General features: G+C 56.5%; 12 protein-coding genes across 12 annotated transcripts; 6 read left to right on the top strand and 6 right to left on the bottom strand.

The window, feature by feature from the left end:
- Nucleotides 1-203: 203 nt before the first annotated feature.
- BO70DRAFT_336158 (uncharacterized protein) lies at nt 204-3,107 on the top strand (the record flags this gene model as incomplete). The annotated part of the gene is made up of 6 exons (XM_025541089.1): nt 204-611; nt 666-856; nt 924-1,179; nt 1,246-1,581; nt 1,654-1,793; nt 1,868-3,107. The coding sequence occupies 6 exons, from the start codon at nt 204-206 to the stop codon at nt 2,802-2,804; spliced, it is 2,268 nt and encodes a 755-aa protein (XP_025399707.1). The 3' UTR covers nt 2,805-3,107.
- BO70DRAFT_387133 (uncharacterized protein) lies at nt 3,089-5,209 on the bottom strand. The gene is made up of 3 exons (XM_025545882.1): nt 4,946-5,209; nt 3,434-4,765; nt 3,089-3,152 (listed from the first exon to the last, which is right to left on the bottom strand). Exons 1-3 carry the CDS (start codon nt 5,068-5,070, stop codon nt 3,116-3,118), a joined length of 1,494 nt encoding a protein of 497 aa, XP_025399706.1. The 5' UTR covers nt 5,071-5,209; the 3' UTR covers nt 3,089-3,115.
- Nucleotides 5,210-5,604: 395 nt separating this feature from the next.
- cnaB (calcineurin regulatory subunit B) lies at nt 5,605-6,930 on the bottom strand. The gene is made up of 5 exons (XM_025543159.1): nt 6,733-6,930; nt 6,610-6,662; nt 6,477-6,550; nt 6,007-6,341; nt 5,605-5,940 (listed from the first exon to the last, which is right to left on the bottom strand). The coding sequence occupies exons 1-5, from the start codon at nt 6,839-6,841 to the stop codon at nt 5,930-5,932; spliced, it is 582 nt and encodes a 193-aa protein (XP_025399705.1). The 5' UTR covers nt 6,842-6,930; the 3' UTR covers nt 5,605-5,929.
- A 145-nt stretch (nt 6,931-7,075) lies between these two features.
- Nucleotides 7,076-9,604, top strand: BO70DRAFT_33386 (enhancer of polycomb-like protein 1). The gene is made up of 4 exons (XM_025540990.1): nt 7,076-7,508; nt 7,649-8,128; nt 8,181-8,477; nt 8,532-9,604. The coding sequence occupies exons 1-4, from the start codon at nt 7,350-7,352 to the stop codon at nt 9,348-9,350; spliced, it is 1,755 nt and encodes a 584-aa protein (XP_025399704.1). The 5' UTR covers nt 7,076-7,349; the 3' UTR covers nt 9,351-9,604.
- Nucleotides 9,605-9,858: 254 nt separating this feature from the next.
- Nucleotides 9,859-11,575, bottom strand: BO70DRAFT_291155 (ribosomal lysine N-methyltransferase; the record flags this gene model as incomplete). Its single annotated transcript, XM_025539387.1, has 4 exons — nt 9,859-10,356; nt 10,408-10,635; nt 10,690-11,288; nt 11,428-11,575. 4 exons carry the CDS (start codon nt 11,573-11,575, stop codon nt 9,859-9,861), a joined length of 1,473 nt encoding a protein of 490 aa, XP_025399703.1.
- Nucleotides 11,576-12,059: 484 nt separating this feature from the next.
- kae1 (O-sialoglycoprotein endopeptidase) lies at nt 12,060-13,513 on the top strand. Its single transcript, XM_025541088.1, has 2 exons — nt 12,060-12,484; nt 12,720-13,513. Exons 1-2 carry the CDS (start codon nt 12,133-12,135, stop codon nt 13,427-13,429), a joined length of 1,062 nt encoding a protein of 353 aa, XP_025399702.1. The 5' UTR covers nt 12,060-12,132; the 3' UTR covers nt 13,430-13,513.
- A 636-nt stretch (nt 13,514-14,149) lies between these two features.
- Nucleotides 14,150-15,666, bottom strand: BO70DRAFT_370971 (putative Snf1 kinase complex beta-subunit Gal83; the record flags this gene model as incomplete). Its single annotated transcript, XM_025544774.1, has 3 exons — nt 14,150-14,200; nt 14,251-14,857; nt 14,933-15,666. The coding sequence occupies 3 exons, from the start codon at nt 15,664-15,666 to the stop codon at nt 14,150-14,152; spliced, it is 1,392 nt and encodes a 463-aa protein (XP_025399701.1).
- A 750-nt stretch (nt 15,667-16,416) lies between these two features.
- Nucleotides 16,417-17,374, top strand: BO70DRAFT_429044 (uncharacterized protein). Its single transcript, XM_025548035.1, has 2 exons — nt 16,417-16,712; nt 16,782-17,374. The coding sequence occupies exons 1-2, from the start codon at nt 16,536-16,538 to the stop codon at nt 17,148-17,150; spliced, it is 546 nt and encodes a 181-aa protein (XP_025399700.1). The 5' UTR covers nt 16,417-16,535; the 3' UTR covers nt 17,151-17,374.
- A 385-nt stretch (nt 17,375-17,759) lies between these two features.
- BO70DRAFT_33301 (alpha-mannosyltransferase) lies at nt 17,760-19,548 on the top strand. Its single transcript, XM_025540944.1, has one exon. It carries the CDS (start codon nt 17,971-17,973, stop codon nt 19,462-19,464), a length of 1,494 nt encoding a protein of 497 aa, XP_025399699.1. The 5' UTR covers nt 17,760-17,970; the 3' UTR covers nt 19,465-19,548.
- A 974-nt stretch (nt 19,549-20,522) lies between these two features.
- BO70DRAFT_361913 (protein kinase COQ8) lies at nt 20,523-23,112 on the bottom strand. The gene is made up of 3 exons (XM_025543158.1): nt 22,265-23,112; nt 21,927-22,209; nt 20,523-21,874 (listed from the first exon to the last, which is right to left on the bottom strand). Exons 1-3 carry the CDS (start codon nt 23,048-23,050, stop codon nt 20,778-20,780), a joined length of 2,166 nt encoding a protein of 721 aa, XP_025399698.1. The 5' UTR covers nt 23,051-23,112; the 3' UTR covers nt 20,523-20,777.
- A 239-nt stretch (nt 23,113-23,351) lies between these two features.
- BO70DRAFT_361912 (urease accessory protein UreF) lies at nt 23,352-24,395 on the top strand. Its single transcript, XM_025543157.1, has 2 exons — nt 23,352-23,481; nt 23,609-24,395. Exon 2 carries the CDS (start codon nt 23,788-23,790, stop codon nt 24,367-24,369), a length of 582 nt encoding a protein of 193 aa, XP_025399697.1. The 5' UTR covers nt 23,352-23,481; nt 23,609-23,787; the 3' UTR covers nt 24,370-24,395.
- A 23-nt stretch (nt 24,396-24,418) lies between these two features.
- Nucleotides 24,419-27,549, bottom strand: BO70DRAFT_361910 (E3 ubiquitin-protein ligase BRE1). Its single transcript, XM_025543156.1, has 6 exons — nt 27,235-27,549; nt 26,966-27,109; nt 26,858-26,909; nt 26,253-26,800; nt 25,125-26,198; nt 24,419-25,071 (listed from the first exon to the last, which is right to left on the bottom strand). Exons 1-6 carry the CDS (start codon nt 27,421-27,423, stop codon nt 24,898-24,900), a joined length of 2,181 nt encoding a protein of 726 aa, XP_025399696.1. The 5' UTR covers nt 27,424-27,549; the 3' UTR covers nt 24,419-24,897.
- Between the last annotated feature and the right edge of the window lie 96 nt (nt 27,550-27,645).

The following is a 27,645-nucleotide window of genomic DNA, read 5'->3' as shown; positions in this document are numbered from 1 at the left end:
ACCTTTTCACCTGATGGTCTTCCCCTCCCACCCGGTCTTTCTAGTGTCTCCCCTCGACTATTTGACCCCCCTCCTCTCCCACCCTTCAGCTCTCTCTTCTTTCTCTCTCTCTCTCTCTCTCTCTCAACCCTCTTCTTCCCATCTGCTCATCATCCCATCTTCATACCTTATACCCACTCTCAATCTGTTCACACCTCATCACAATGTCCATCCTGCCCCTCCTGCTGGCCTTCCTGCTGGCCCTGCAGGTGGCGGCCCAGTCAGCCACGCCCACGGCAGACCCGACCCCCAACGGCCCAACCCTAACCGGCACCGCCTCGAACTGCAACAAATGGTACACGGTCCAGAAGGACGACACCTGCGAGACGCTGGAGAAGGCATTCGGCCTGACCCCGGAGCAGTTTCAGCAGTGGAACTCGGACGTGCCGGCGGACTGCAGCAAAAACTTCTGGGCGGGCAATGCATACTGCGTCGGGGTTGGCGATGCATCCACCACCATCACCACCACCCCCACCCACAAAAGCACGACCTCTCTTGCCTCTGGACAGGTTCCCTCTCATCTGGGCTCGACTGGCGCACAGAAGAGCAGCACCACCCTTGCGTCAGGCCAGGTGCCTTCTCATCCGTCGTCGACTGGTCACCCATCGTCCACGCCCATCAGTCAGTCGTCCTACTCGACTCGCAACCCGATCACCTCGTACAATATCACCTCCACCCCGGTCGACGATACCTGGCCGCCGAAGAAGACCCAGGCCGGTCAGCCGGATACCTGCAATAGGTGGCATCTTGTCTCGTCGGGAGATACCTGCGATACCATCCAGCGGCGCTATTCATCGTCTGTGAGCAAGGATGAGCTGTAAGTATTCTCTCTCTCTCTCTCTCTCTCTCTCTCTTCCTCGACTCATCTCACTAACCCTCATCAGACTCGAATGGAACCCATCCCTCAAGGCAGACTGCGACTACCCATCGACCGGCTACTGGGTGTGCGTGGGGATCCGACGGCCAGCCCTAACGGCGTCGTATCCCACGGGCGATGGCAACACGTCCGTGGCCATTCCCGATCCCACGCCCTGGACGCCCTGGCCGAAGCCAACCGATAACTCCACGAATGACTTTCCCCCGACGAAGACTCAGTCGGGTCTGGCTCCGAGCTGTTCTGCCTTTTACCAGGCTGTTCCTGTATGGGCCCTCCCCTCGAAAGAAAAGAAAAGAAAAGAAAAACTGACATAGGATCATATCAACCAGTCCGACACCTGCGACCAAATCCTCGCCGCCAACCCAGCCCTGACATCCGATCTGCTCCACGAGTGGAACCCATCGCTGAAAGACGACTGCTCGGGCATCCTGCCAGACTACTCGTACTGCATCGCGGCGTACAACGGCACCAACGTCCCCTTCCCATCCACCGTCAGCTCGCCCCCGTACCCGACCAAGCAGGGCACGGCCGGGAACTGCACGGGCTGGTACCAGAAACAGGCGAGCGATACTTGTGATCGCATCGTGGGGATGTTCGAGACGTTTGACAAGCAGCAGTTTGTGCGGTGGAATCCGGATGTGGGGGTGGACTGCAAGGCTCTTCAGGTACGCTTTCCATCGATTCTTTGGGTAGAAGAGGAGAATGACGAGGAGCTGACTGGGTGGACGATCATCTAGAATGGCTACTGGTACTGCATCTCCGACTCCAGCACGCCCAAGACGCGCACCCGACCGGTCTCCGGGGTGACTTTCCCCACGGCGTATCCGCGCCAGCCGGCCGTGACGAAGGCTTGTATCAAGTGGTGGCTTGTCAGTTCGTACGTTCCATCCCATTCAATCCCAATCCCAATCCCAATCCCAATACTAATCATGATCATGATCATAACCAAAGATCCGACACCTGCACCACCCTCACCAACATCAACAGCATAACCCTCTCGGACTTTTACACCTGGAACCCGGACATCCCGGGCCCACGCGGATGCCAGAACCTGATTCCAGGGACGGAGGTCTGCGTCGGGGTTGCGAGTGGGAGTGGCAGCAGTAGCAGTGTTATTCCAGGGAGTCGCAGTTATACGCCTACCCCTGGGAGGAGCAGCAGCAGCAGCAGCGGTGCTGGTCCTGGTGGCAGTGTCCCTGGAAGTGAGAGTTATACCATCACCGGAAGACGCAGCAGTGAGCCGTTTACGAGGAGTAGCATTACTCTTCCCAGGACTAAGACTCTCCCTACCGGTGGAAGCGGTGGCATCCCGACCTCTATCCCCGTTCTCGTCCCCGTTCCCATTCCGACCTCCGGTGCTGCTTCTGCTCCAGTTTCCAGCCCCGGTGGCTCCGGTCTTCCCTCCACCTCCACCTCCACCCGCACCGTGCACATCGTCACCGTCACCAGCACCGGAACGCGAACAGTCACGGACTGTCACATCCCGGATCCGGCTCCGGCCCCGACTCCCACTTCCACTCCCAGCGTCAGCGAAGGCGTGAGTGTGACTGGGGGTGTGGGTACAAGTACCAGTAGTATGACTGGGAGTCTGAGTGTGACTTTACCGACTTTCAGATGCCATCATACGGGATGCCATCATACTGGTTCGAGTGTGGGTGCCAGTGCCAGTGCCAGTGCCAGTGCGAGTGCGCGTGTGCCGGGTCCGCAGTCGAAATCACGTCATGATACCGGTGGGGAGGATGATGGGGAGAATGTCGGTGCGACGACAAAGATTAAGACTAGGTCAAAGTGTCGTACGACTACCGCTACCGCTACCGCTACTGGTGGGACTTCTTCTTCTTCCTCTTCCTCTTCCTCTTCCTCTGAACCTGTGTTTACCATCGTGTGAGAGGGGGGTTTTTATCCTATCTATCCTATCCTATCCACTGATGGTCGGTCGGTCTTTCTGGGGACGTTGATGGTGATTATCTGTCTCGATGGTGGTGTTAACTATGATATGATTGTCTTGCTGTTATTGTTGCTTTTTGCTTTTGCTGTTTGCTTTCTTGATTGATCATTGGTGATTTACGCGATGTTACGGAGATGATAATGCTACGAAACCCATGAATGGGAGAAAAGGGAAGGAAGTAGTTTAGTTTAGTTATTATCAAAGGTATCAAATCAGAATAGTCAGTTCAGCTCAGCTCAGTTCAGCTCAGCTCACTTGCGTACAACGTCTGTCTTTCTGTCTGTCTGTCTGTATGTAATATGGACATTAAATCATTCGATATCAGTCATGGTCGTGATCATGGTCATCATCTCATCTCATAACATATAACATGCACATCATGTCACGTCATCTACATACACCGCTGGAATCATTATATCCCATCCACCCCTTCAAGCCCTCTACTCCCTTGGTATCATCATCATCATCACCACCACGACGTCAAAATCTCCCTCCCCCCCTGACCCAGCACCACATCCCGCCCCGTCCGCATAACAACCCGCATCTGCCGCTCCGTGACAATAAAGAACTGCATGCTCGTGACGCGATGGTCCACGCAGACCCATTTCCCACTGCCGCTGCAGCCCTCCGGGCTATAAAGGCACTGCTCTTCGAGGTCCATCACCCGCTGCACCACCTTCGCGCCGCTCATACCCTCGCAGATGCCCTCGCGGCGGGGATGTCGCTTCAGCAGCTGCAGGGCCTGGCGGCGGAGTGTCGGCTCGCGGCAGCGGGACGCGATGAGGAAGAGCGGTTCGATAACGGTGGCGGCGAGGCGGAAGGTCGGCTGGGCGGGGGAATCTATTCGCGACTGCATGGCATCGTCGAGAATCTCACCCGCGAGCTGGAGCATGTCGGCGTAGTCGTCGATCAGGTCATCATGGGCGAGTTCGCCTTTCGAGGGGTCCAGGGACAGGTAGATGCGGGTGAATGCGCGGCGGATATTTATAAGCCTCAAGGCCTGCCGGTCACTTGGCTGGGGGGCCATTTGCGACAGGTAGTCGGCGAGTCGATCGTCCCATTGGTGGAGATCGTGGACGAGTTTCTGTTTCTTGGAGAGCGATTCTAGAGTGGGGTCGTATGTCCGGCTCATTACCAATTGCATCATTCTGTTGAAGTGCACCTCCAAGGCGATGTACGCCTCCAGGAGGGACTGGAAGGGGGGTGTCACGGGGGGGATGACGACGGGGCTTTCCGTCCATTGCAGATTGCCCAGTCTGCCGCAGATGTATGGCCGGGCCTGGGTGTCGAGCTGGGTCAGCGCGACGAGCAACATCGTCATGTCCAGATCCTCCTCCGGCGGGCTTCGGTCCCCAGACCCCAGGTTCCAATGGTGAAGGAGCTTCAGCCCGCTGTTGATGTGCATGAACGCCTGCCACTGGCGGCCCTGCAGACTGGACGAGCAGGTGAATAGGATACAGATGCTCAGAACCACCAGCCGGTCCAGACTGGTCAGGGCCGGGCCCGCGAGCATATCCCGGAGGCACTGGATGGAGGTATTGAATTGCAGCAAGGCAAAGCCAATCTTCTGGCTGTCCTCGGTGCGGGAGGCCATGATCGGCGTGGGGTCAGTGATAAAGTCCCGATGAATACTGCCCAGCGCGGTCATGGCGTGCCAGAGCGCCGGGTAGTGATGGGCGACCTGGAGCAGGCGGCCGGACCAGAACCCGGTATCAAAAGGCGCGGCCAGGTCGGGGGTGGTGACGTCGCAGAAGAAGCGGAAACTGTCGAGCTCGACCGGATTGCCCGACACCAATTCCCAGGGCGGGGGCATCTGCACGGGGTCGGGCGAGGAGGTCTGCTCGCGCGGAACAGGGTCATAGCCATCGCACTTCCGGCCGGTGGAGGAGCATTTCAGGCAACTACAGGGTCAGAGGCATTGTTCGTGATATGAAGCACGGAGTCTTCCGTACATATCCATCGTATGCGACTCACCTGGGCTTTGCTTCATCGCACTTCACCCTCCGGATCCTGAGCCGTCAGCCCCATTCCGATGCTGTCACGTCGATCGCAATCCCAGATGTCTGGGGATCCAAACCTACCTGCAGGTGACACAGCCAGTCTTCACTTTGGGCGCCCACTGCTTCTTGCGCACCTTGCCGGATCGGTTCAAGCGGGAGGATTCGGCCGACGCTACTGCGATCGGAGAGCCACCAGCACAATCCATTTTGATATCCGGACAATCTCACCCGGCGGCCAGCACCAGAGCTTGAGTCGAGCTGAAGCCGATGGCGGATGGGATTCATTGCAGGGGCGGGCATAATATAGGTGGCAGCGGGGAGAGGGGGGGAGGGGTTTTCTCCGCGGGTACTGGACAGGGAAAGGAAGGGAAGGATGAAGCCTTGAAGCGGATGATGGAGGAGATAACTAGTTGATTGGGTTGCCTGTTTCCCCGATCGGGTCTAGGGCGAGGCTAGCCACATCTGGCAAACCGTTTACTGCCTGATTTGGTAACCGCATCAATATCTCCGGCAGCAACTCCCCACCGGCTTCATGGCGAGGGAGCGTATCACGTCCCCAGCCCAAGTCGGTGTGTGTGGCTGCTGTGGCTAGTCGCCCGAGTCGCCCGCGGTGGTCAGCGCTAGGAGGTCCGGACCGTGCCATCGCGCTTCATCCATCACAGGCTGCCCAGCACATGCCATATCAAAAATTACCAGTTACTACTGCTAAGTACTATAACTAGGCGGCAGAAGGTAGCGAGGTAAGTAAGTCTTGAAGGAGAGAGAGAATAAACTACAGTTGTCATCGCTATCATAATCATAAGAAAAGAAAGAATCCCCGCAGAAACAGAAAGATGAGGAATTCTGTTCTCTGCCTCCTTTCGTCTGCCCATCCATCCATGCCTTTCATCTTGTCTGTTCTGTCAAGAGCACCCGTCCATCCATCTGGTCTGTCCACTCTGTACATCCATCCCGTCCGCGCATACATGCACACGTGCCCGCAGCGCATTGCATCCTGTAGGTAGCTGCATCCAGCCATCCATCCGCCCATCAATCCCCAACCACAATCCCACCCAATCCACCAACTCAGATCTGGTCTAAACAAACAAATTAGCCCACACCCCCTCCCCCCCCCCCCATCTCAACAAAGAAAGGCAACTTACTCAACGTCATACTCAAACTAACATCCGTATTCTCAACCATATCCGTAAACTCCTCGAAGCTAATCTTGCCATCGCCATCCTTATCGGCCTCCATGATGGTCTTATCGACAATCTGCTGCAACTGGACGTCCTTGAGATTATTCCCGACCATCATCTTCAGCACGATGAACAGCTCGCCGTTGGAGATGTATCCGTCGCGGTCGATGTCGTAGACCTTGAATGCGAAGCGCAGCTTTTCTTCCTTGTTGCCTTTCGAGCTGAAGGCCGAGAGACCAGACACGAATTCCTGGAAGTCGACGTCGCCGCCGCCGTCTTCGTCGAAGATGGCGATCATTCTGTTTTGTTTTTGTCAATGGTTAGCGGGGTGGACGGGTTCAGGATGGGATAAATAGGGGACTGGTTGTGTTGTATTGTGTTGGGGTTTGTCTGTGTATGTGTTGTATTGGGGCTGTAAATAGAGATAGGCGTACCTCGTAGCAAGCGGGTTGGATGACACCTGAGGGAGGGAGAGAAACTCATCGCGGTCGATTGTGCCGGAGCTGTCCTGTTACAGATAAGATGGGTCAGTAGTGGAATGACTGACTGAGGGAAGGGGGCACCCACCTTATCAAGCTTCATGAAGCGCTTGCGCAGTCTATCGACCTCATCGCGATCGACTAAGTAGCAACAAACACCTGTCAGCCATGCAACCCCACCACACTCCACCCAACACAAGGCGCTACCCACAGTTCGAAGCGGAGACAATGTTATCGAAGAGCTGGGTGGTGCCGACGGAGCCGCGACGACGGCGCGCATCGTAAAGGGCGGCGTTGTTGGGGGCACTGGAATGGTCCATGGCGGAGGGGGGGGGGGATGTGGATGGAATGTGACGCGACTCGGGATAACAACAGGACAGAATAGGATGATTCAAGACCAGACCAGAACGGTGAGGGTGAGGGTGACCACAACAATAGATTCGATTGAATGAATGATGTAATTCACAGAGGATCAAGGGCCGCCAGTCAGTCAGTCAGTCAGTCAGTCAGTCAGTCACTATCACGGCGGCTCTCTCCCCAGCCGGAATTTGATATCGGCAGCCCCGCACTAACCCAAAACGGACCGGCAAGCGAACCCCTGAGGCCGTGCGGCGGGCCAAAACAGGCCACCGGCGGGTGACATTGCAACGTCAACTCATCCGCCAGTGCGATTGCTACGAGATTTCCGCCGTCGCTACCAACCACACCACATCACCTCGCATCAAATAACTACGTCTACGATATTCTCCAGAAGCCAGGCTATCGACTGACCCCCATTTTATCCCCCCTCGCCCATGGTCGTGGCCCGATTCCGCGTCCCAAAGTGCGATGACTAGGTACGGGGGAATGGGTCGGACGCGCCCGAAAAAGCTCACCTCCAAGGCCTCGATCCCGATTGTCCGCGAGGACGAGATAGACTTGATCGACGATGAGATCCAAAATGCCCTCCAACAGATCGAGACCGGCGTGGAGAAGGCCGAGGAATCGGTAAGTGTTATCCCCCCCCGACCGTCACTAGCATCCCTGCACATATCACGTGACATCATCCCGACCTCACCCCATCGTGAAAATTTTGCACCCCGGCCCAAACGCCGCAACAGCGCCCGCTAATGGCTGGTTTTGTATAGGAATTCCATCTCCAGGTCGCGATCAACGCGGCCGCGCAGGGAAAAGTAAAAGACGCGCATATCCCGACCCCCGAAACCCTCCTCAGTAACCTGCGGTATGACGAGCTGTACCCGCCCATCTTCTCACAACCCGCGACGTACATTCGCTTCTCTGCTACGGTCGAGGACTGCTGCGGGCCTCCGTATTGCATGGACGAAGAGGATGATGTGTTCCTGAAAATCTTCAACCAGAAGCGCGATGCAAACGGCCGGTGCACGGAGGACCAGTTCGAGGAGGTCATGAGCTTCTTCGAGCTGACGTCGCGGAAGGAGCAGCCATATGCGTGCGTAGATAACTCGCTCATGAGCTTCGACGATTTCCAACAGGCCATGGACCCCGCCGTAGAAGACAGCGTAAAGCGGTTCGCCAAAGACATCTATGACCACTGGAAGTCGCGGAGGGCCAACAGCGAGAGCGAGCCACTACTACCATCCCCCAAGGTGAGTCTCGCCCTGGCCGACAGTCCCAGCGTTCGTGCTAACCTGTCCACAGGTCGAGGCGGGTCGCGACACCGACGACACAGACCCCTACGTCTGCTTCCGTAGGCGGGAAGTGCGCCAGACACGCAAGACGCGCGGAAGAGATGCCCAGAGTGCCGACAAACTGAGGAGACTCAGGAAGGAGCTGGAAGATGCCCGGCAGATGGTCGCTCTGGTGCGCCAGCGCGAGTTGGCCCGGAAGGAGATGCTCTCCATCGAACGGCAGGTGTTCATGCAGAGGTCCGAGGTCAAGGAGATGAAGAGGAAACTCAACATCAAGGACGACGATGAGGACCTCATCAACCAGAAGGTGAGTCCAACGCACCTCTGCCCCGTGCATCCGTCGCTGACAGTCCCGCCACAGCCAAAGAAGAAGCCGGTAGAAGCGCCGGCCGTGCAACGTCCGGCCCCGCCTCAACTGCGCATGCCTCCCAAGACCAGCAGCACCCAGGCTGCGGAGGACCTGCAGCTGCTGGAGGATGTCCAGGCCGAGAAGGAGAACGAGATCGTGTTGGACATCAAGCAGAACATCACGAAGCACATCAAGTGGAACGAGGGCTATGTGGATTTCACACGAGCGCCGCTCTCGCCGTCGCCTGAGCGCATGTTCGACGCTGCCTTCCGTCCTGCGATCACCACCCAGCTGCCCACGCCGCCCTCGTCAGAGAACTCGGACAGTATGCTGGATTCAACCTTAGATACCACGAGTGCCATTGCCCTCCGAGATAAATTAGCCCCCCATGCCATGGAATTGAGCGAGGACACCAGCAAGATGCCCTCGTTCCGGCGACGTATTGGGCGCGGCGGTCGTTTGTGGATCGATCGTCGGAACCTGGCGTCACGTTGTAGAGTCGACATGGATGCGTGGAAGGCGGACCGATTCAAGTTCGATCAGGAGGACTCCGACGACGAGATCGAGTATTGCCGGGACCCGTTCGATATCCAGATCATGCAACATCGGGCGATCATGGCGGCCAAAGCCCGAGACCAAGCGGCGGCAGCTCAGGCGGCGGCAGCTCAAGCACATGCGCAGGCCCAGGCCCAGGCGGCCCAGGCCCAGGCACAGGCTCAAGCCCAACGGCGATTGCAGGAGCAAACTGCCGCCAACAATTCCCCAAGCGGAGGGCAACCCATGGGATCCAATCCCGGGCCTGGTGCCGTTGCATCCGCCTCCGAGACCTAAGCTGGGCTTGTTTCTCTATCCTTTTAATCTCCTTTTTTGCACATGTTGCATCTGGGAGGCGTTAACACTCATGACGTCTCCCTTACCCTTACCCTTTACTGTACTTTTACTCCCCGACACGCCCATCCCTTTCCCTTCACCTGCAACAACATACCCCCGAACGCCCTTTCTTTCTGGAGCGCCGGAACAACATTCGGATCTCAGGATAATGTCGCCCGATGATTATTTCATGACATGACCACCTGGCTTTATGCGAATGTTAGTGTACATAGCCTGTTTTTGCTTTCTTTTTTTTCCATTTTTCACCCGAAGCAGTCGAAGGACGCATGTACGGATAGTGAAGCTATGAGGTCAGCAACGAAGAAAACAGAAATCTATATTAATTAGACAATAACGAAAAGAAACTTTTGATCTTATCCATCATTATAGTAAACAGACGCCAGTTCCATGAAAGGTCGAGCGTCAGCGGAGGCTTTGTTCGAGCTCAGCGAAGAGCTTTGTCCGAGCATCAGCGAAAAGCTTTATTCCTAGGCTGCTCATCGACATCACCATTGGCGGCCCGCTTCAAGGCCGAACCGCCGTTCGTGTGGAGCGCAGCGCCGAACTGGTTGCTGAGGATGTCGGCCAAAGCGTGCAAGATCTCCTTTTCGCCGATGCGGACCTCGATGGCCATCTTCTTGCGACGGAGGGATCCCTCCAAGGGGCCGAAGGCTTCAGCTTGGCGCAGCTGGGAGAGGAGTTCCTGGTCCTGGGGGATGGAGGTGGCGTAGCGCGCCTGGTTCAATTGAAGCGCTCTGGCGATGATGACTGCTTCCGTTTCGCCGAAGGCCGGTTTCGGGGGTCTGCTCTTCGATCTGTACTTCTCCAGCTGATCGGCGGGCAGCGACAATGTCGTAAGCAGCAGGAGAAGTTCGTCTGGGAGGACGTCTGTCAGGGACTCTCCGGCGGATGGCCGGGGGATGGCATAGCCATCGTCTAGCAGTTCGATCTCCGCGAGGAATTGGAGCTTGCATGGATTAGCCGGAGTGAGACAGCATGACCAGAAGGAATTAATTACCGGAGGTTGGGATTCGACATCGGCACTGCCCAGACCGGCAGCCTGGCAGATTTGCTCGAGTGATAGTTCGATGACATCGAACGGGGCATAGTTGCCCGTGACGTACCCGTAGCGCCTCAGGAGGTCCGCACGCGGGATCTCGCCGTAGTCGTTGAAAATCTCCTCCCCGGCCTTGATGGGCTTGATGGCTTTCATGACGAGAGACTCTTCCTCTTGGAAGAGACGGGCCTGGTAGATAATAATTAGCACGTAGACGCTGAAATAGCCTCGGACAGCACCCACATTGTTTCGATCAGCATCAGCATTCAGCATATCAGCCAGCGGGACCATCCCCTTTGACAGGGACTGCTCGTCCTCTTCATCGGTCAAATATCCATCCTCACCGTCGCGACCGCCTTCCTCATCCTCAGGCTTTTCGATATCAAAGGCATACGCCATGATCAGCGAACCCATAGTATGGGCAAGGATAAGGAGTGTCTGGGTGCCCGCCTCTCCCTCATACGACGCCACCCCGTTAACAGGAGGGAACAGGGTCGGGTTTGCCCTTACGATAGGCGCCACCATCTCGAGAATAGATTCATCGGCACCTTGCTTTCCGATCTTATCGACAATCGCGCTGCCCTGAAGCTCCTGCAGCTCTTCGGGGGACCAGAACATCAGGGTGTCAAAACTGGGCGGCAGCACCTTGAAGTACGGAGCCCAGACGGACTGATCACCCTGGAGGTACTCATAGATCATGACGACGATGAGAGACAGCCAGGGACCGAGGGACTCGAGGTCCTGGGGGAGACGGGCCTTAAGGAGGGAGTTCTGAACGGAGAGAACGTGTGCGCGGGGGATGGTAAAAAGCTCTTCACCATCGTCGAGATCGGAGCGAGCCACTGGGAAAAGTGACACGATGATATCAGAGAGGGAACCACTTTCCAACAGACGGGGTTTAATGAGACGAGGACCAGCGGGAGGAAAATCTCGTTTGGGATGGGATTGGGGGGGGAGGGGGGGAGGGGGGGAAGAACTTACCGACACCTCTGCCAGCAGCTTGGGCTCGCAGATCTGCGATCTGAATCTTATGGTTGATTCGGACGCCGGGCTTTCCAGCCAGCCAGGTGAGGAATTCATCTGACTGGCTCTGGAAGGTATCCGAACCTGGCAAAGAGGATGAGGACATTTGGGGAGAGGAGAGGGAGGAGAGGAAGTTGTGTGAATGTCGCCGAGAAAAAGGAAATGAAATTCAGGACCCCACTCTGGTTAATCTGACAGCGAGTCAGGAGAAAGAAGAGACAAGAAGAGACACACCCTTCTAGAGGAGCAGTAGATGGGGGGGAAGAGAGACGGGGAGGGGTGGGAGGAGGATGAGGAGGGCGAGCAGGCAGGATGGATGATGGTGTGGGCTGAAGAAAGCGAGCGAGAGCGACGGCCGTTAATTAGTTTCGGGTGGGTTGATTTGATAGCAGCAATAGTCCGGTAGGTTAATCCCGCTGCAGTGAGCCAACCATGGACTGGACGGGCTGACAGACACCGCCTATCTAGATAGTCGGCCGCCGCCCTGACCGCCGGGCGGAGATTCGCTGCACCGGCCAATCGCTGCCGCGGCTGATAAACCCGAGCCACCACCGAATTTGCCCCTCCGCCAGCCTTTCTGCCGTTTTCACCCACCTCCTTCCCCCCCCCTCTTGAAGAACGAGCCCCTCACCTCTTCACAGGCCAGATCAAAATCCCGCCGCCATGATAGCAATCGGCCTCGAAAGCTCCGCCAACAAACTCGGGGTGGGAATAATCCGCCACCCCGACGATGGCAGCACTCCGCAGGTGCTCTCCAACGTGCGACACACATATGTGACGCCTCCGGGCGAGGGATTCCTCCCGAAGGACACCGCGCGGCACCACCGCGCGTGGGTGGTCAAGCTGGTGAAGAAGGCGCTGCGCGAGGCGCGCGTGCTGCCCCGTGATATCGACTGCGTTTGCTTCACGAAGGGCCCCGGCATGGGGGCACCGCTGCAGAGTGCCGCGATTACGGCCCGCATGTTGAGTCTGCTCTGGGGGAAGGAGTTGGTGGGTGTGAATCATTGTGTCGGACGTATGTATATCATATTTATCTTGTTATCTGTTGTTTGTTGGGTATGGCTTTGGTTATTGTGCCACCACTACTCCGTATCTCTATCGGGTTTATGCGGGGGGGGGGGCGAAATGCGGGTTTTACCCCCACCCCTCCCTCTCTCTCACCCATGCGCGAGCGGAAAGACGAATCGCATACATCCCCTACACCCAGGAGCTACTACAGTCCACCGCTAACTATCTCTCTTTCGGTACAGACATCGAAATGGGCCGACTAATCACGGGCGCCACAAACCCGGTGGTTCTCTACGTGTCCGGCGGAAACACGCAAGTGATCGCATACAGCTCACAACGGTACCGGATCTTTGGCGAGACGCTGGACATCGCGGTAGGCAACTGCCTGGACCGGTTCGCGCGGACGCTCCACATCTCGAACGACCCGGCGCCGGGCTACAACATCGAACAGCTGGCCAAGAAGGGCAAGAGGCTCGTGGATCTACCGTACACAGTGAAGGGGATGGACATTTCAATGTCGGGGATACTGGCCGCGATTGATGGGTTGGCGGTGCAGTATGGGTTGGACGGGGAGGGGAAGGATGATGAAGAGGATGATGCAAGCAGCGAGAAACCGACGCGGGCGGATCTGTGTTTCTCGCTGCAGGAGACCATTTACTCCATGCTGGTTGAGATCACAGAGCGGGCGATGGCACATGTTGGATCCAAGGAGGTGCTTATCGTTGGCGGGGTGGGGTGTAATGAGCGCCTGCAGGAGATGATGGGCATCATGGCCCGGGATCGCGGGGGCACCGTCCACGCGACGGACGAGCGGTTCTGCATCGACAACGGCATCATGATCGCCCAGGCTGGTCTCTTGGCATACAAGGCCGGGGTCCCCACGCCCCTGAAGGAATCCACGTGCACCCAGCGGTTCCGCACGGATGACGTGTTTGTCAAGTGGAGGGATTGAGATCTAGTCTTTTCTTTTCCATGGATGGTGATGATTTAGATGAATGAGATGAACATAATCTATAGAATCATAAGCAAAATTCTTCGATGACCGAAGCAAGTATAACGTCATCCCGCGCTGGCTAGATACTCGAGGCACAAGGCAAATTATCAAAGCCCAATATGAATCTATTCTCGCTGTTTTAAGTTGCGAAGTCGGAACCTATGCAATGTCGCCGAGTTTCAAGGGTCGGGCCCAGGGTAAACATCCAGTCGGGGGTGGCTCCTCGGGGCCTCGACTAGTGAAAGGAGTGTCGGATGCGCACCATGCACTCATGCTCGACTGAAAGCAGCAACGCCTATGTGACACAGCCGTACCGGCCGGAAAGCGGTTAACAACAGGGGCTTCGCCTCCAAGGAATCCTATCACTAGCCATGCATCGACACCAAAAGCAACACGGTTCGGGGGAACGCTTCCTGTGCCGCAGATAGTTCGGCATCAAGCAACCATGGGAAACGTAGGCTTGGTATGAAGGTATTCGGGGTATATGTATGTTTGCGCATGACCTGGAAAAGGCGTTCTCAGGTTGTGTGCAACTTCAGGGCAATAATTATCCTTCAGCTCCATGTGCGGAGAAGACCGCATCGACCCCGGCGCAGAAGTCTCGGCCCCGCACCTCTGGCCAGTGATATAGCGCGTGGCCAACGAAGGCATGGATGTGCGGGCCCCTCTATGCACGGACTACTCTACCCCAATATCTCCTGTCGGCTTGTACAATATCGTGGTAACGTACTGTCACGGTCAGGTGGATGTCTACAAATTCAACTCGGGGCTGCACTTACCTTTCGTTTGTACCGGGTCGTTACGCTCGTAGCAAGCACCCCGTTCTTGATGCTGCTGGTGGCCAGATGGTTGAGAACGGTATGGTTGGGATAGTTGAGAACACTGCTATCGTCCTTCATGGGCGTGGTGCCATTCAAGATGGATTTTCCGAGGAAAAGTGGCAGACTGGGCGGGGTGGGAGCGTCCCCGACGATATTCACGGCTTGCTGGTACTCCGGGGTTTCTTCCTCTCGATCTAGATCCAGCAGGAACTGCGGGATGATGCCACGGAAATCGCCCAGCGGAATCTCCTCCGGCTCCTCCTTGTCCTCCGGCTCCTCCACGGTCGATCCGTCCTTGGCCTCGTCGGCTCCCACCGGGTCGGGGAGAACCTGCGGGGGGCGGACGCCGTCGGGGACCCCACTCCGAGAAATTCTATCGCTCTCTCTCCGCGACCGGTTGATGTCATCTGCACTGATCTCGATGTAGTTGACCAGATGATTGGTGAAGTCTACGGCGGTGGGAAGATTATCTGAGGCGCGCATTTCACCATCGACAATGAACTTCAAGTGATGCGTGCCCGGGCGGAGACTCAAGGTGGTGGACATGATCCCGGGGTTGTTCTCGCTATTTAGGGCACTCAATTAGCCTCAAACCTAGCTTGCGACATAGGCGCATTGGTGTGAGATAGTACAAACGTACCTTCGGTGCAGGCGGAATTTCTTCTCCCAGTTGACGAACGTTCCGGTGACATAAACCTTGTCGCCGGGAGCCGTCCATTCTATCGGAGTCGGCACTGCTTTTCCCGCCCCGCTGGCAGTGTATGGCTGAAGCTCGTCCAGCGCTTCCTCATCTTCGATCGTGGTGCTGCCTGTGCTGGGATGTCTCTGGTCGATGTGTTCGTCTAACAGATGGTCGGGAAGGGGGGTTCCCATATAAGAGTCCTCGGGTCCAATGATCGGCGAGCCTGGGATGGTAGTAGCATCCCCAATCGGCAGAGGCATGCGCGGGGGGCGCTGGAGATGGACGGAGGCGCTGTAATAAGCATTGGGAGGATGGCCAGAAGTTGTTACCGAGTCGCGCTTAGCGGCCGCCCGAGATCCCGGGACTTGTACAGGGTTGGACACATCGGCAGAGGGAATGTCTCGGGGACGAGCGTCAGGCTTCCTGCGGTCCGAGCGATCTAGATTGCGCGTCGGCGAGTCGGCCACAGTGCGGGACTGGAGACGCTGCTGGACTGACGGCTGATTTTGTGACGTTGGGTGGCCGGTTGCTGTCTCTCTGGTGGCGGAAGGGTCGGCGGCGGTGGCCTTGGTGGTGCCCGACGGCGCATTAATCGATGGCCGGCGAGCTACTTTCCTGTCCCCCGCGGACGTCGCGAGGCCCGAGGGCAATTGGGCATCTCCGGCAGGCCCTTTGGACGGATTGTTCCCCATCTGGACGAGAAGTCGCTGTGGGGGGGGGGGGTGGGGGGTGCTGAAGATATGAAGTGGTCGGAGCCGACCGGGGAGGTGGGATAAGTGACAAGAGGCAACGCGGAGGGGTTATATTGTATTCAGGACTGAGATGCCAGCATCAGAGGGTCGGCGGTGGCGGGCGGAGGGGTAACCGAAAACCAGAGGGAACGTGGAGGGGAAGAAGAGGGGCCTCCAGGGTATGTTCGAAAAGACGCGGCCCGTGAGTGAAAGGAATGCAGCGGGTCAGGTACGGGGTCTTGGGGGTCTTGGGGGGGGGGGGTGATATCAACAACAGCGCGAGGGCGGAGGAGACGAGAGAGAGAGGGAGCGATGGATGGGCAGCAAGTGATGATGTCGATGTCGTCGACCCCGGACGCCCAGCCTGGGCCGCGCTTGGCCTCCTTAGGGCTTAGGGTTCCCCTCTCTTCTCTCCTCGGCCCCGGTCGGCTCTCATCTCCGCTCGGGGTAGTAGTGGTACGGAGGAGTGGCTGTGGATAGCATGGGATTGACCTTCCAGCCATTGTGTTCCATTAGAAACACGTCTACTTGCTCTGCTGCTTCTTGCTTCTTGCTTCGTCCTACTGCTTACACTATCTCCGTACAAAGCTACAGACTGCAGACACCTGAGGCAGGGTATTTTCTGCCGGGACAGACCGCCTACTCGACTGGCCGGTGATCATCGATCACCTCTGATGTCCTTGTCCTGCGACGAAGCACAACAGCGATCCAATTCGATTCCGCTACATGGACCAGACGGCGCGATAGCTCTACTGTGCTTCCGCGACAAACGCTGTCCCCAAATAATGCCCTTCCAATAGTTACGCCTTCGATTATCCATATCCGCCCGAATGACTTGGGTTTCAGTCCTCAAAACCATCCTCTATGTCACACTCTACCCTCTGATCGTGCTTCTCGGCTGGGGATATGGACTGCTACGAGCGATAGTGGTCTTCCCATTGGTGCGACTGGGGGGTTGGGTGCTCCATGTCGTTCTTCTCCCGTTGAGGCTTCTCGCCAAGTTCGAGGTACGAGTCCGTAGTTGTCCAGCAACCCCCTCACCAGCAGGGATTGGTCCAAGGCTCATGCTCTCATAGGCCATCCTTAGCTTCCTGGCAGTCGCAGTGCTCACGGGGATCGTTCTGGGGGTGGTGCAATACTATGTAACCCGGATTACGGTGAACACGCTTCACCGATGGGCTGGGTATATCTGGAATACCGTCTTCCGCCGCAGGAGAGAGCCAGCGCAAAAGAGCGCAGGTTCATCTTCTCCGAACGATAATGATTCTCGTTCATCCAACGAGTCAGACTACGCGAATGGCGGCGATGGCTGCGATGAGTCCTTCTCCGCCTGGGACATGGGACACAAGCCATGGCTGCCGAAGGATAAGGATGTGGGACTCCTCTCATCGACGATACTGGAAGAGGAGGAATTCAGCCAGGAATCCAGTGCCAGTGCCTCGTAGATAGGGTGGACGAGAGTAAGGGAAGGGGGAGGAATGGGACAATGAATAACTAATCTCCGGCAGATATTGACGCAATCAATCCGCGACGGCCGTGGTTCTTGACTGGGGCGATGGACCCTTCCGCCGGCACCGTCCCGGTCGCCGCAGCACCACCGGTTCGTTTAATTAATTAATCTCCCATTAAACCCTCATTAAACTGTCAGCCAGGCAGAAACATATCGATGGACTGACTGTTTGGCTGTCTAGACGAATGCTTGCCATCTATTATCTAGGACAATTGAAATGGTCTGACCGTCTGAGTGTTCAGAGTCGAGGACATACATACATCAGGGTCTTCTGCCCCATATCCACTCCTCGGACCCGGAGATTGACTGCCTGTTTGACAGTTTGACAGCATCACCACTTTTGCTGGCCTGGCTTATCACCCATCGCGCGGTGGGTCGGGCTCTCAACGGTCGAACAGACCATCCTGTAATCTGTCCGGCCCTCGCTTGCCTTTTTAATTCTTCCTCTTCATCTTATTATTCCCCTCTTCCCCTCCCCAAACGCCAACCGTCGCATCCGACCGCATGTCTTCTCCGTCGCATTCTGCCCTCGCCCTCCTTGCATACTCGCCCACCCCATCTTGACCCCCCAGAGGTGCTTTCCATGCCTCTTTCCTGAGATAGCCGTTTATTTCCGGCCCGTCTGCGCGAAGCAATCGCAGAACATTCATTCCACCGAGAGCCATTGGGGCCACTGTGCAACCCAACCAGACCGGTCGTCACCTCCGCTCCCTCCTGGTCATCGCAACCTGCACTCTTTCTTTCCCCACGCAGCGATGTTTCCCGCGCGAACATTTCTACGAGCGCGGACTCTCGTCCTTGCGCTGATCCTCGTCTTCGCCTTCACCTGGTCCTACGCGCACTGGCAGGACTTCCCATTCCCCGAACAGGACCACCCCGCCCAGTCCGAGACTGGGACTGTCTCAGACAAGAAACAGACGGGGAAATGGCGGCACAACCCCGAGGGTCACATTGAATTCTGGCGCAAATTCCAGCCACTTCTGACGACCCATCAGCCGAAATGTGAGCCGCCGTTGAGACTCGGCTCGGCGCCCTCCATCCGATTCGAGCAGTCCAACCCCGAGGATCGGCCAGAGCTGCTGGACATGCTCCCGTTCGACGTGGACGCCATGCGGAATGCGCACAGCGGCTTCGTCGACGCCATCAACGCCCACCCGCCGCAGCTGAACTACACCCCCAACACGCGGGGCTTGGTGTCCACCGCCGGAGGCTCCTACCTGCCGGTGCTGGTGATATCCCTGCGCATGCTCCGCCGAACGGGCTCCAAGCTGCCAGTGGAGGTCTTCCTCGCGAACGATGATGAGTACGAAGACCACATATGCGACGTGGTCCTGCCATCGCTGAACGCGCGATGCGTGGTCATGTCAGAAATCCTGGACGCCGTCTCAGGAACCATGGAGATTCAAAAATACCAGTTCAAGCTATTCGCCATGCTCTTCTCCTCCTTCGAAGAAATCCTCTTCCTCGACGCCGACGCCTTCCCACTCCAGCAGCCCGAACTGCTATTCACCAGCGAACCCTTCGCCTCAACACACATGGTCACCTGGCCTGACTTCTGGGCCTCTACCATCTCATCCTACTACTACGAGATCTCCTCCCAGCCATACCCCGAAACCGCCGTCCGCCAATCCAGCGAATCTGGCGAGGTCCTGATCTCCAAGAAAACACACCTGAAAACCCTCCTCCTGAGCACATACTACAACGTCTGGGGCCCGGACTTCTACTACCCCCTCCTATCCCAAGGCGCCGCCGGCGAAGGCGACAAGGAAACCTTCATCGCGGCCGCCTCCCGCCTGCAAGAATCCTACTACCAGGTCTCGGAGCCGATCTGCGCCATCGGCCACGGCACGGAGGGCGGCCTGGCCGGCTCCGCCATGGTGCAGTTCGACCCGATGCAGGACTTCGCGTTGACCCGGAAGGGCGAGTGGCGCGTGCATGGCTCGACGGCGCCTGCGCCCCGCGCGTTCTTCGTCCACGCAAACTACCCCAAGTTCAACCCGGCCACTGTCTTCGAGAAGCAGGCCGTCAACCCGGCCTACGCGGATGATGGGAGCTATACGCGCGCGTGGACTATCCCGGAGGACGTGATCAAGGCGTTTGGGTCTGATGTTGAGAAGGGCTTTTGGGAGGAGATCCTGTGGACGGCTTGCGAGCTGGAGGATAAGTTTGGTACATGGAAGGATGAACGCGGTGTTTGTCTGGGGGTGAAGAATTATTGGAATGCCATGTTTGGGATTGGGCATTCTTGAGGAGTCCTTTATCTCGGCTTTCTCTTCTCACTTGAGACTCGCTTCCCTTAAGAGGACCTGAAGTACTAGTCGGGATACCTCAAAAGCAGTTGGCATACTGTATCCACTGCTCCTGCTATACCTACCATTGGTTCCTCGAGACAACGGCTCACGCAGACTTTGGCATGCATGCGCACATGCATTGACAGAACGCCACTGTCTCTTTCCACCGGGCAAAAGCCCTGCTTCCGACTCGACTCAGTCTTGATCTCGGTGGACCCACCCGCTCACTCAACTGCTCAGAATCAACCTCGACTGGCGCTGACACTGACCTTTGAGACCGTATGCTGCCTCTCCACCTCTGGCCACGCCCACCCAGACAGATTCTCCGGAGCTCTTAGGGAGTCGGACAGGTACATAGCGAAGCCATCAACTCAGCATCAACATCGACGTCGATATCGAAATCGGCCACACATCTCTCAGTCTTTCATTATACAGTCGAACCGAATCAACCACTCTTCTATTCATGATGAGCGTGGAACCCAGCTTCAGACTGGGTACCGGATATACAACCCACCTATGTAGCTACATAGCTAGCTACCTACCTACCTACCTGTATTATCAACCCGAGATTTCCGAATTTGTCACTTTCACATGACCGTATCATATCACATCGGCATCACCATCACCCTATGTCATTTCATAACATATCTCATCACATCTCGTCTCAACTCATGTACCACGTCATATCCTATCACATCCCTCATGTCAAACTGTATCATTTCATATCATATCATATCGTATCAAATCAAATCAAATCAGATCAGATCAGATTATAACAGAACATGTCAGATTATGACAGAACAGATCAGAAGACAACAGAGCAACGTATCCATCTGTACTACTATGCATGTACACATCGCACAAACCAGTCATGGACAAGACAGGTTCAAAGTCCTCTACTCCGTACTCTACCTGCGTATCATATCATACCTATCGCAATGAATGAATGAATGCATGCATGCATGTATGTATGTATGCACATGCAAGAACTTTGTATTTATACATAATAACAACATCCACACCAACATCAACACCAACATCAATTTAATATACAAGAGTGGATAATACAGTTTCCCCCCATCACATTCCCTCCTATTTCCCCTTTCCACAAGAACCTAAAACCACACAACAACCACACAACAACACCAATAACACTCACTCTCCAGAGCAGACAAACTCACCCCACTCCCTACCCTACATAGTAGATAAGTAGGTAGATCGATACCAATACACCCCTTGCCCCCTAATCCCTAAGCCCTAGGACCCACGCCCTAAATCGTCCCTGCGCGCTCCGCCCCTCTCACCGCATCCCGAAACAGCTCCTTACAGGGCACCCTACTACCCAACCTGGCACAGAGCAAGAACGCACCACTCAGCTTCCTGTGCAGACTATACGTCTCCTCCGGCGGGGGGGTCAACCTCTCGCGAATCATAACGGGAATAAGCTCACGGACACGATCCGTAATGGTCTGGTTCCTGAAATCATACACATCGGGCGAATCATCCATGAAGGGCTCCGCGATGGTAATGACCGAGGTGACATGCGCGTCGACCATAGCCTGGGATTCGTGGCCGGTGAGATAACCCAGCTCGCGAGAGAGGTCTGCGCAGCGGAGACGGTCGTTCCGCGAGGCGGCGATGAGGGTGTTGATGTATTTGGAGATGAATTCGGTGGGGTATTCGCGGGAGGCGCCGAAGTCGAGGAGTTCGAGACGGTTTGTCTCGGAATTGTAGAGGAAGTTGGTCCAGTTGGGGTCGGTCTGCATGTATTTGAATTCGGTGATTTCGCGGAGACAGAGACGCAGGATTTGGGTGCCGATCCAGTCGCGCTGGGATTGGGAGAAGGTTTGGATCTTGGTGACGGGTTGGCCTTGTAGGCGTTCCATGGTGAGGACCTGTTTGCCGGAGGCGTGGGGGATGATGGCGGGGACGTGGAAGACGGGGTCGGAGGATAGGAGGTCCCGGAAGTGTGCGCCGCATTGGGCTTCGCGGAGGTAGTCGCATTCCCAGGCCAGTTCGGTGCGGGCGTTGGCGATGGTCTTGTCGAGGTAGAGGCCGCGGGGGAGGAGGCGAGATGCGGTGAGGAGGATGGAGAGGTTGCTGAGGTCCGAGTCGATGGAGTCGGCGACGCCCGGGTATTGGATCTTCACGGCAACGGGCTGCCCGGTGCTTTTGAGGACGGCGCCGTGCACTTGTCCGATGGAGGCGGCCGCCATGGGAATTTCTTCGAACGAGGAGAAGAGGTCCCGCCAGTTGGGGCCGAGGTTGTCGGTTAGGACTTTGTCGCGTTGCGAGGCTGGCATGTAGTCTGCGCGGTCCTGGACTCGTTGCAGGACCTGGTGGATGGAGTCGGGGAGCATTTTGGTGTCTGGCTGTTCGTTAGATTCTGGAAATTGTAGGTGATGTGGCTGGAAACGGACCTTGGATGCTCAGCATCTGTCCCAGCTTGAGGGCGGCTCCGCGCATCTTGGACAGCTTCGCGACGAGGCGTTCTGTGTTCCCAGCGCTGAACATGAGAGACCCGGTGCTTTCGCCCTGGCCTCCAGTCACTCGGCGCAGACTCTCGCCCACGGCTCCGAACGCCATGGAGGTGGCCAGTCCACCGTACTGCCACAATCTCCCGATTCGCGAAGATGGCACACGCGACTCCATCATCTTGTAGGTCTCCTCCTGCTTGAGGGCTGCGGCGGTTTCCGATTCTACCTGTTGCGGTCATCAGAATGGCTCTTCCGGTTCCTCGTGCAGGTATTCAACATACCGGCGTGTTGCCTGAAACCATCTCCTCCACAACCCGGGCCTCCTCTTTCAGTAGATCTTCATTACTGACTGGCTCCGCCTGACGAGGCATTGCGCTTCGTCCCTTATAGCTCAGATCCGCGGCCGCCTGCCGAGACAGCATCTTCGCAACCTTCGGGCTGTGGAATATATCCTGCATCATCTCGTCCGAGATCTCCCCTTCCTGTCCCACCGTAGGCTTCTCAGATGACACAGGCTTCTCCTTGCTGACGGGGGAATTGAAAACATCGGCGTTGATATTGCTGTCGACGGCGGTTTGGATGTCGCTGGCAGCCTTGGGTAGTTTGACCCTGGGAAGGCCCGACAATCCCGGAGTCGTGGTCTTGGAGGGTTCGTAGTACACATCCTGCTGCTGGCTGACATCCAATGGATTGGGAGCACCTCCATTATGGCCCGCCGCCAAAGACGGGATCTGATCCTCCGCCTGCCGTTGTGCCTTCCTCGCCTCGTCCGGGGAGAGGCTCGTTGCGCGCGGTTCGGTGGTGGTCGGACGGGGAGGTTGCGGTGAGGGGGCCGGTGCGGATTGAGAAGCGGAAGGCGACGGGGAATCGTTAAATCGCTTTGCCAGGGCCGCCGCAGCCTGAGCGGTCAGACACAGCCCCTCTACCTGGCTCTGGATGCCCTTGGTGAGGGACGAGGTTCTGGTGAACAGATCGAGCTGGCGCTGACGCACGGCCAGGTGCTTGGCCGCGACAGTTCCAGCGACATTGCACAATTGGATCGCGTCCAGCAGACGCTTGCCCGACATGGTTGGTAGACGCACAGAGATACCCGGAATGGACTCCGATCTACCTTCTTCGCATGATTGACGTGAAGGTGAAGGTGATGGATGGGATCGTGGACTGCCCTGCCTGGGTGCCTCGAAAAGCCCCGGCCGCTTTTCTGCCGCGCCCCACCGCCGACCGGGCAGTTCCGGCGGCGTTTTACGGCGTGGGTCGATTGATAAGGCTCTCTCCCCGCGGCTCTCCCGCTGCCTCCCTTCTTTCTTTCTTGCAATTGCCATGCACTATTCCCTCGACCCGCGCGATTGACCGTGCTGAGGGCAAATGACGGTGAAGACCAACGCGCACGACATACAGCAGGAGATCGCGGATCTCGAGGCTCGTCTGCGCGATGCCCGCTCCCGCCTAGCCTCCACGTCCCCAAATGGCGGGGATTCCTATCTGCCGCTACCGGAGGGTGCGTGACAACCCTTCCTCGAGCTGTCTGTCCATCTATACGGCCCATCACCCTCTACCGACAGACAGACGGACAGACGGACAGATAGACAGCAGACACTGACTGACTTCTCTACTCTACAATCTAGAAACCACCCCATTAGCACCCACCCACGCGCTACTCCTCCTCTCCGACTCCGCCCTCCCACTAGGCTCCTTCGCCTACTCCAGCGGACTCGAGTCCTACCTCGCACACAACAAACCACTCCCCCGATCCATAACCGCGCTCGCATCCTTCAACCGGTTCCTCACACTCTCGATCGCATCGATGGCAAGCACGTCGATTCCCTACGTTCTGGCCGGGTACCGCCACCCGAACGATCTGGAGACACTGGACAACGATCTCGATGCGTCGACGCCGTGCATCGTGGCGCAGCGGGCGAGTGTCGCGCAAGGACGGGCCTTGCTCGGGGTGTGGGAGCGCGCGTTTCGCGGAACCTATGCGGCCGGGCTATGCGTGGCGGGTGCGAAGGCAGTGAGGGTGATCGAGGCGTTCTCGGACGCGCTCAAGGGCTGTCTGGATACGGTGCATGAATTGGGGCCCAAGGGACACTTTGCGCCCTTGTGGGGGGTGGTCTGTTTGGCTATGGGGATGGATGCCCGCCAGACGGCCTATGTCTTTATGCTGAACCATGCGAAGGCGGTGCTGAGTGCTGCGGTGCGTGCGTCGGTGATGGGTCCGTATCAGGCACAGAGCGTCCTGGCTAGTAGAGGCCTGCAGGATATGATCACGCAGCGGATAGATCGGGAGTGGGATACCCCCGTAGAAGACGCAGGGCAGATCGTCCCTCCGCTGGATCTCTGGGTTGGGCGACACGAGCTCCTATATAGCAGAATATTCAATTCATAAACGCGTCGGTCCACATTCAACGTTAGGCTTGCACTGGGAGGTCATTCCTCTAGGAACATTGCTGCATTCATCATCCTTTTCTCATCAGGGACTGGCTAGTTAATCCTACATCTCGCACCATATTGTCCCACCCAGGTGCCGCGGGAACACTGACGTGGGTATCCAAGAAAACTCCTCTGGACCGGAGAACTGAAAACAAACAAGGGGGTAAAAAAAAATCAAACAGAAAAACCGGTAACCCGAAGACCAACAACCCGGCCACTATGCAAAGACAATATCTGATCAAACGAAGCAGATTTAGATCGAACGCCGGCCCTCTGAGATCCTATCCTGCTAAACACAGTAAACACCGCACCATGAGCCCTTTTCCATGATTATAGGACGAAACAGGTAAAAAAAAAAAAGCAAGGTAATAAAATGACATAGGTGGGGAAATGGGGAAGGGCGAGAAGATCAAGAAGGGAAGGGGAAGAAAAGAAGAGACTATAATACACGAGGTTTATGGGGGGGGCAACCAAAAAGGCGACATCACAACGTGATGTGCATGTAATCGTTATTGCCGAATGATTTGTTGCAGTTGGGGCACTTCCGTGACCGGGACGTGAGGCGTTCTTCGACGCACTCTTTGCAGAACACATGGCCGCAAGTCTTGATTGCGGTGTTCTTGAAGTTCCTGCGGCAGACAGTGCAGAGTGCGAGAGTCTGCAAGTAATGTTAGCAGGACTGCACCAAAATGCATGTGACAAAATCCTTACCCTCAGCATTTCGTATTCGGACGATGAGTTCCCGAGACTCTTGTTCTTCCAGTTCTCCAGGCTCTTCTTGGTATCCGCAAGGCTTGCTTTCAAGCCCTCGACCTCGGTTTCCGCTTGACGGCAAGCGCTCGAGGCGCTGGCCAAAGTCGAATCCTTGGAAGTTGACAACGCCTTGAGCTCGCCGACCTGTCGGTTCAAGCCGTCGATGATGATGTTCTTCTCTGTGACCTGCTGCTGGGCGGCGTAAAGCTTGCTCATCACGGAGTTCAATGCGTCTTTGGTCTCGCTGACTTGCTTCTCCATATTCGCGAGCAGAGATCGCGTGGCTGCCTCAGATTCCTTCAGCTGAGAGACGATGTCCGAACTCTTGGAGTTCTGCATTCTCAGTGTGCGAACTTCCAGTTCCCGGGCTTCCTTGCTCTTCATCGCAGCGAAATACTTCTGATCGGCCTTCGATTTCTCCGCAACCAGGCGCGCGACCTTCTCTTCCAAGACACTGAAATCGGTGACTTTTTGCGAAGCCAAGGAAGAATACTTCTTGCACGCAGTTTGCATCGAGGAAAGCTCGGTGTTGAGCATCGCATATTGACGTTCCAGGTTCCCGAATTTGGTGCGCAACTCCTCGGGCGGAATCTCATCCACGCTGGCTGACGTGCTCTTCTCCTTCTCGACCTCCGTACGCAGTCTTTCCACTTCCGACTCCAGGGCCGTAATCCGAGCCTGTCCGGCCTCCGCAAGTTCCTGCACCTTCACGGCAGACATCTTCTCCTGTTCTTGCGCCGCCTTCCGCATTTGCTGGTCCGCCAAAAGTTCGTCGCGTGCGTTGCGTATCCGGGCCAAATCCGTTTCGGCCCTCATTAGCTGGGCTTCCTTCTCGGCGATCGCATTCTGTGTCTCCTCATCCACTTGGTTACGGTAGGCCGTTCGTTCTGATCGGAATTTCGCCGCCTCTTCTCGTAATTGGATGTTGGTCGCTTCCAGGTGATTTATCCGAGTAACAACATCGTCATATTGGCACTTCAACTGCTTGAACAGATCCGTATGCGCGTAGTCGTCGTCCGTTAGTCGTGAATGCTACGAAGACACGTTAGCGTTACGAATGTCGGAGGCCAAACGGGGTTGGCGTACCTTGACATTTAATTCTGTAATTTGAGTAAGTAATTTGGCATTTTCACCCTCCAACTTCTGTAGCTGCTCCTTCTGCTTCTCCGATATGGCAACAAGCTTGTTGTGTGCTTCGTCCAGTGCCGGACTCCGCTCGCCGCTCGGGGTCGCGCCGTTGGAGGCAGAGGGTTCTTCGCGAGGCCCGGACGCGCTGTCGCCACCAGGTCGCTGCGCACCTAAGATATACTGTTTCTCTAATTTGGCGACTGTCAAGCTGCGCGCACGGTCCAGCTTCTTTTCGGCAACCATATACCGTAAGGAGGCTTCTTCTAGGCTTTCTTCTAATTGCTGTTTTTCGGACAGTGCTTTCTCCAGTTCGGTGATGGTGGCTTTCTCTTCGGCCAACTTCTTCGCGAGTTGAGTCTGCAATTCGGAGACTTCGGGTGGGGCTTTGGCGGACTTGGAAAGCACGCCGGAGATGACTTGGCGAATATCATCCGACCGGGATTTCAGGTGTTTTTCGAACTTGTCGTTGTCGTCAAACATCAGGCCGCTTTGAAAGGACGGACGGTCTGGGACTTCTTTAGCGTTTCCATGTAAACCACCGGCCGGCATGAAAGGGGACCCACCCTTGGCATCCTCATCCGAAGCGCCCAGGAGCATTTTGACCTCGTCGATTAACTGGCGACGTGTCAGAGGCTTCGCACGGGATAATGCAAACAACAGGGCCTACTCACCTGCTTGTACCAAGCATCGATAATACGAAGGTGGTCATTATGATAGGTGGTCGTCTTGGACATCTCCTTCAACTTGGCCTCGAGGGACACCTTCTCGCGCTTGTACTCCTGCATCTGGCGCCATATTGCGTCCTTCTGGAATCGCTGCGACGGAGAGACGTCAGCATGTCACCTGGAGGCTAGCAGGCACAGTCGACATGGCGGTGCAATACTAACTAGGGGAACCCTTGGGATAAGTTGACACCCACGTGGGCTGGTCGGGGACTTACCTCCAGGTCATCCTTCCAGGGCATGTCAGCGTCGGGGTGCGGCTTGCTGCCACCATTGACCGAAGTGGCCTGCTTCTTCAATGGTGGAGCCGAGTCATTGTGGTCATAGGCAGCGGCTCTCTTCCGGTCGTCCATCATGACAAGACCGGAATCGGAAGATGCGACGGGGGATGCTTCGGCGGCCGGCATCAGTGGCTAAAGAGGCATACGTGAGAAGAGGCCGTCACCACTGAGCAGCAACGGGCCGAGAGCAGGGACCACAACAATATCCGACCGTGTAAGAGTGATGGGGGTGGTGGGTGGAAGGGGGAGAAGGTGGGAGAGGGGGATGGGAAGGAGAGTTGAGATAAGCAAGACTCAAGGAAACCAGGAGGATTTTCCGCCTGGGAATTCGGCGGGCTTAGCGCCTCC

Source organism: Aspergillus heteromorphus (assembly GCF_003184545.1).
Source record: "Aspergillus heteromorphus CBS 117.55 chromosome Unknown BO70scaffold_11, whole genome shotgun sequence".
NCBI lineage: Eukaryota > Fungi > Ascomycota > Eurotiomycetes > Eurotiales > Aspergillaceae > Aspergillus > Aspergillus heteromorphus.
This window is presented reverse-complemented; position numbering and strand designations above follow the sequence as displayed.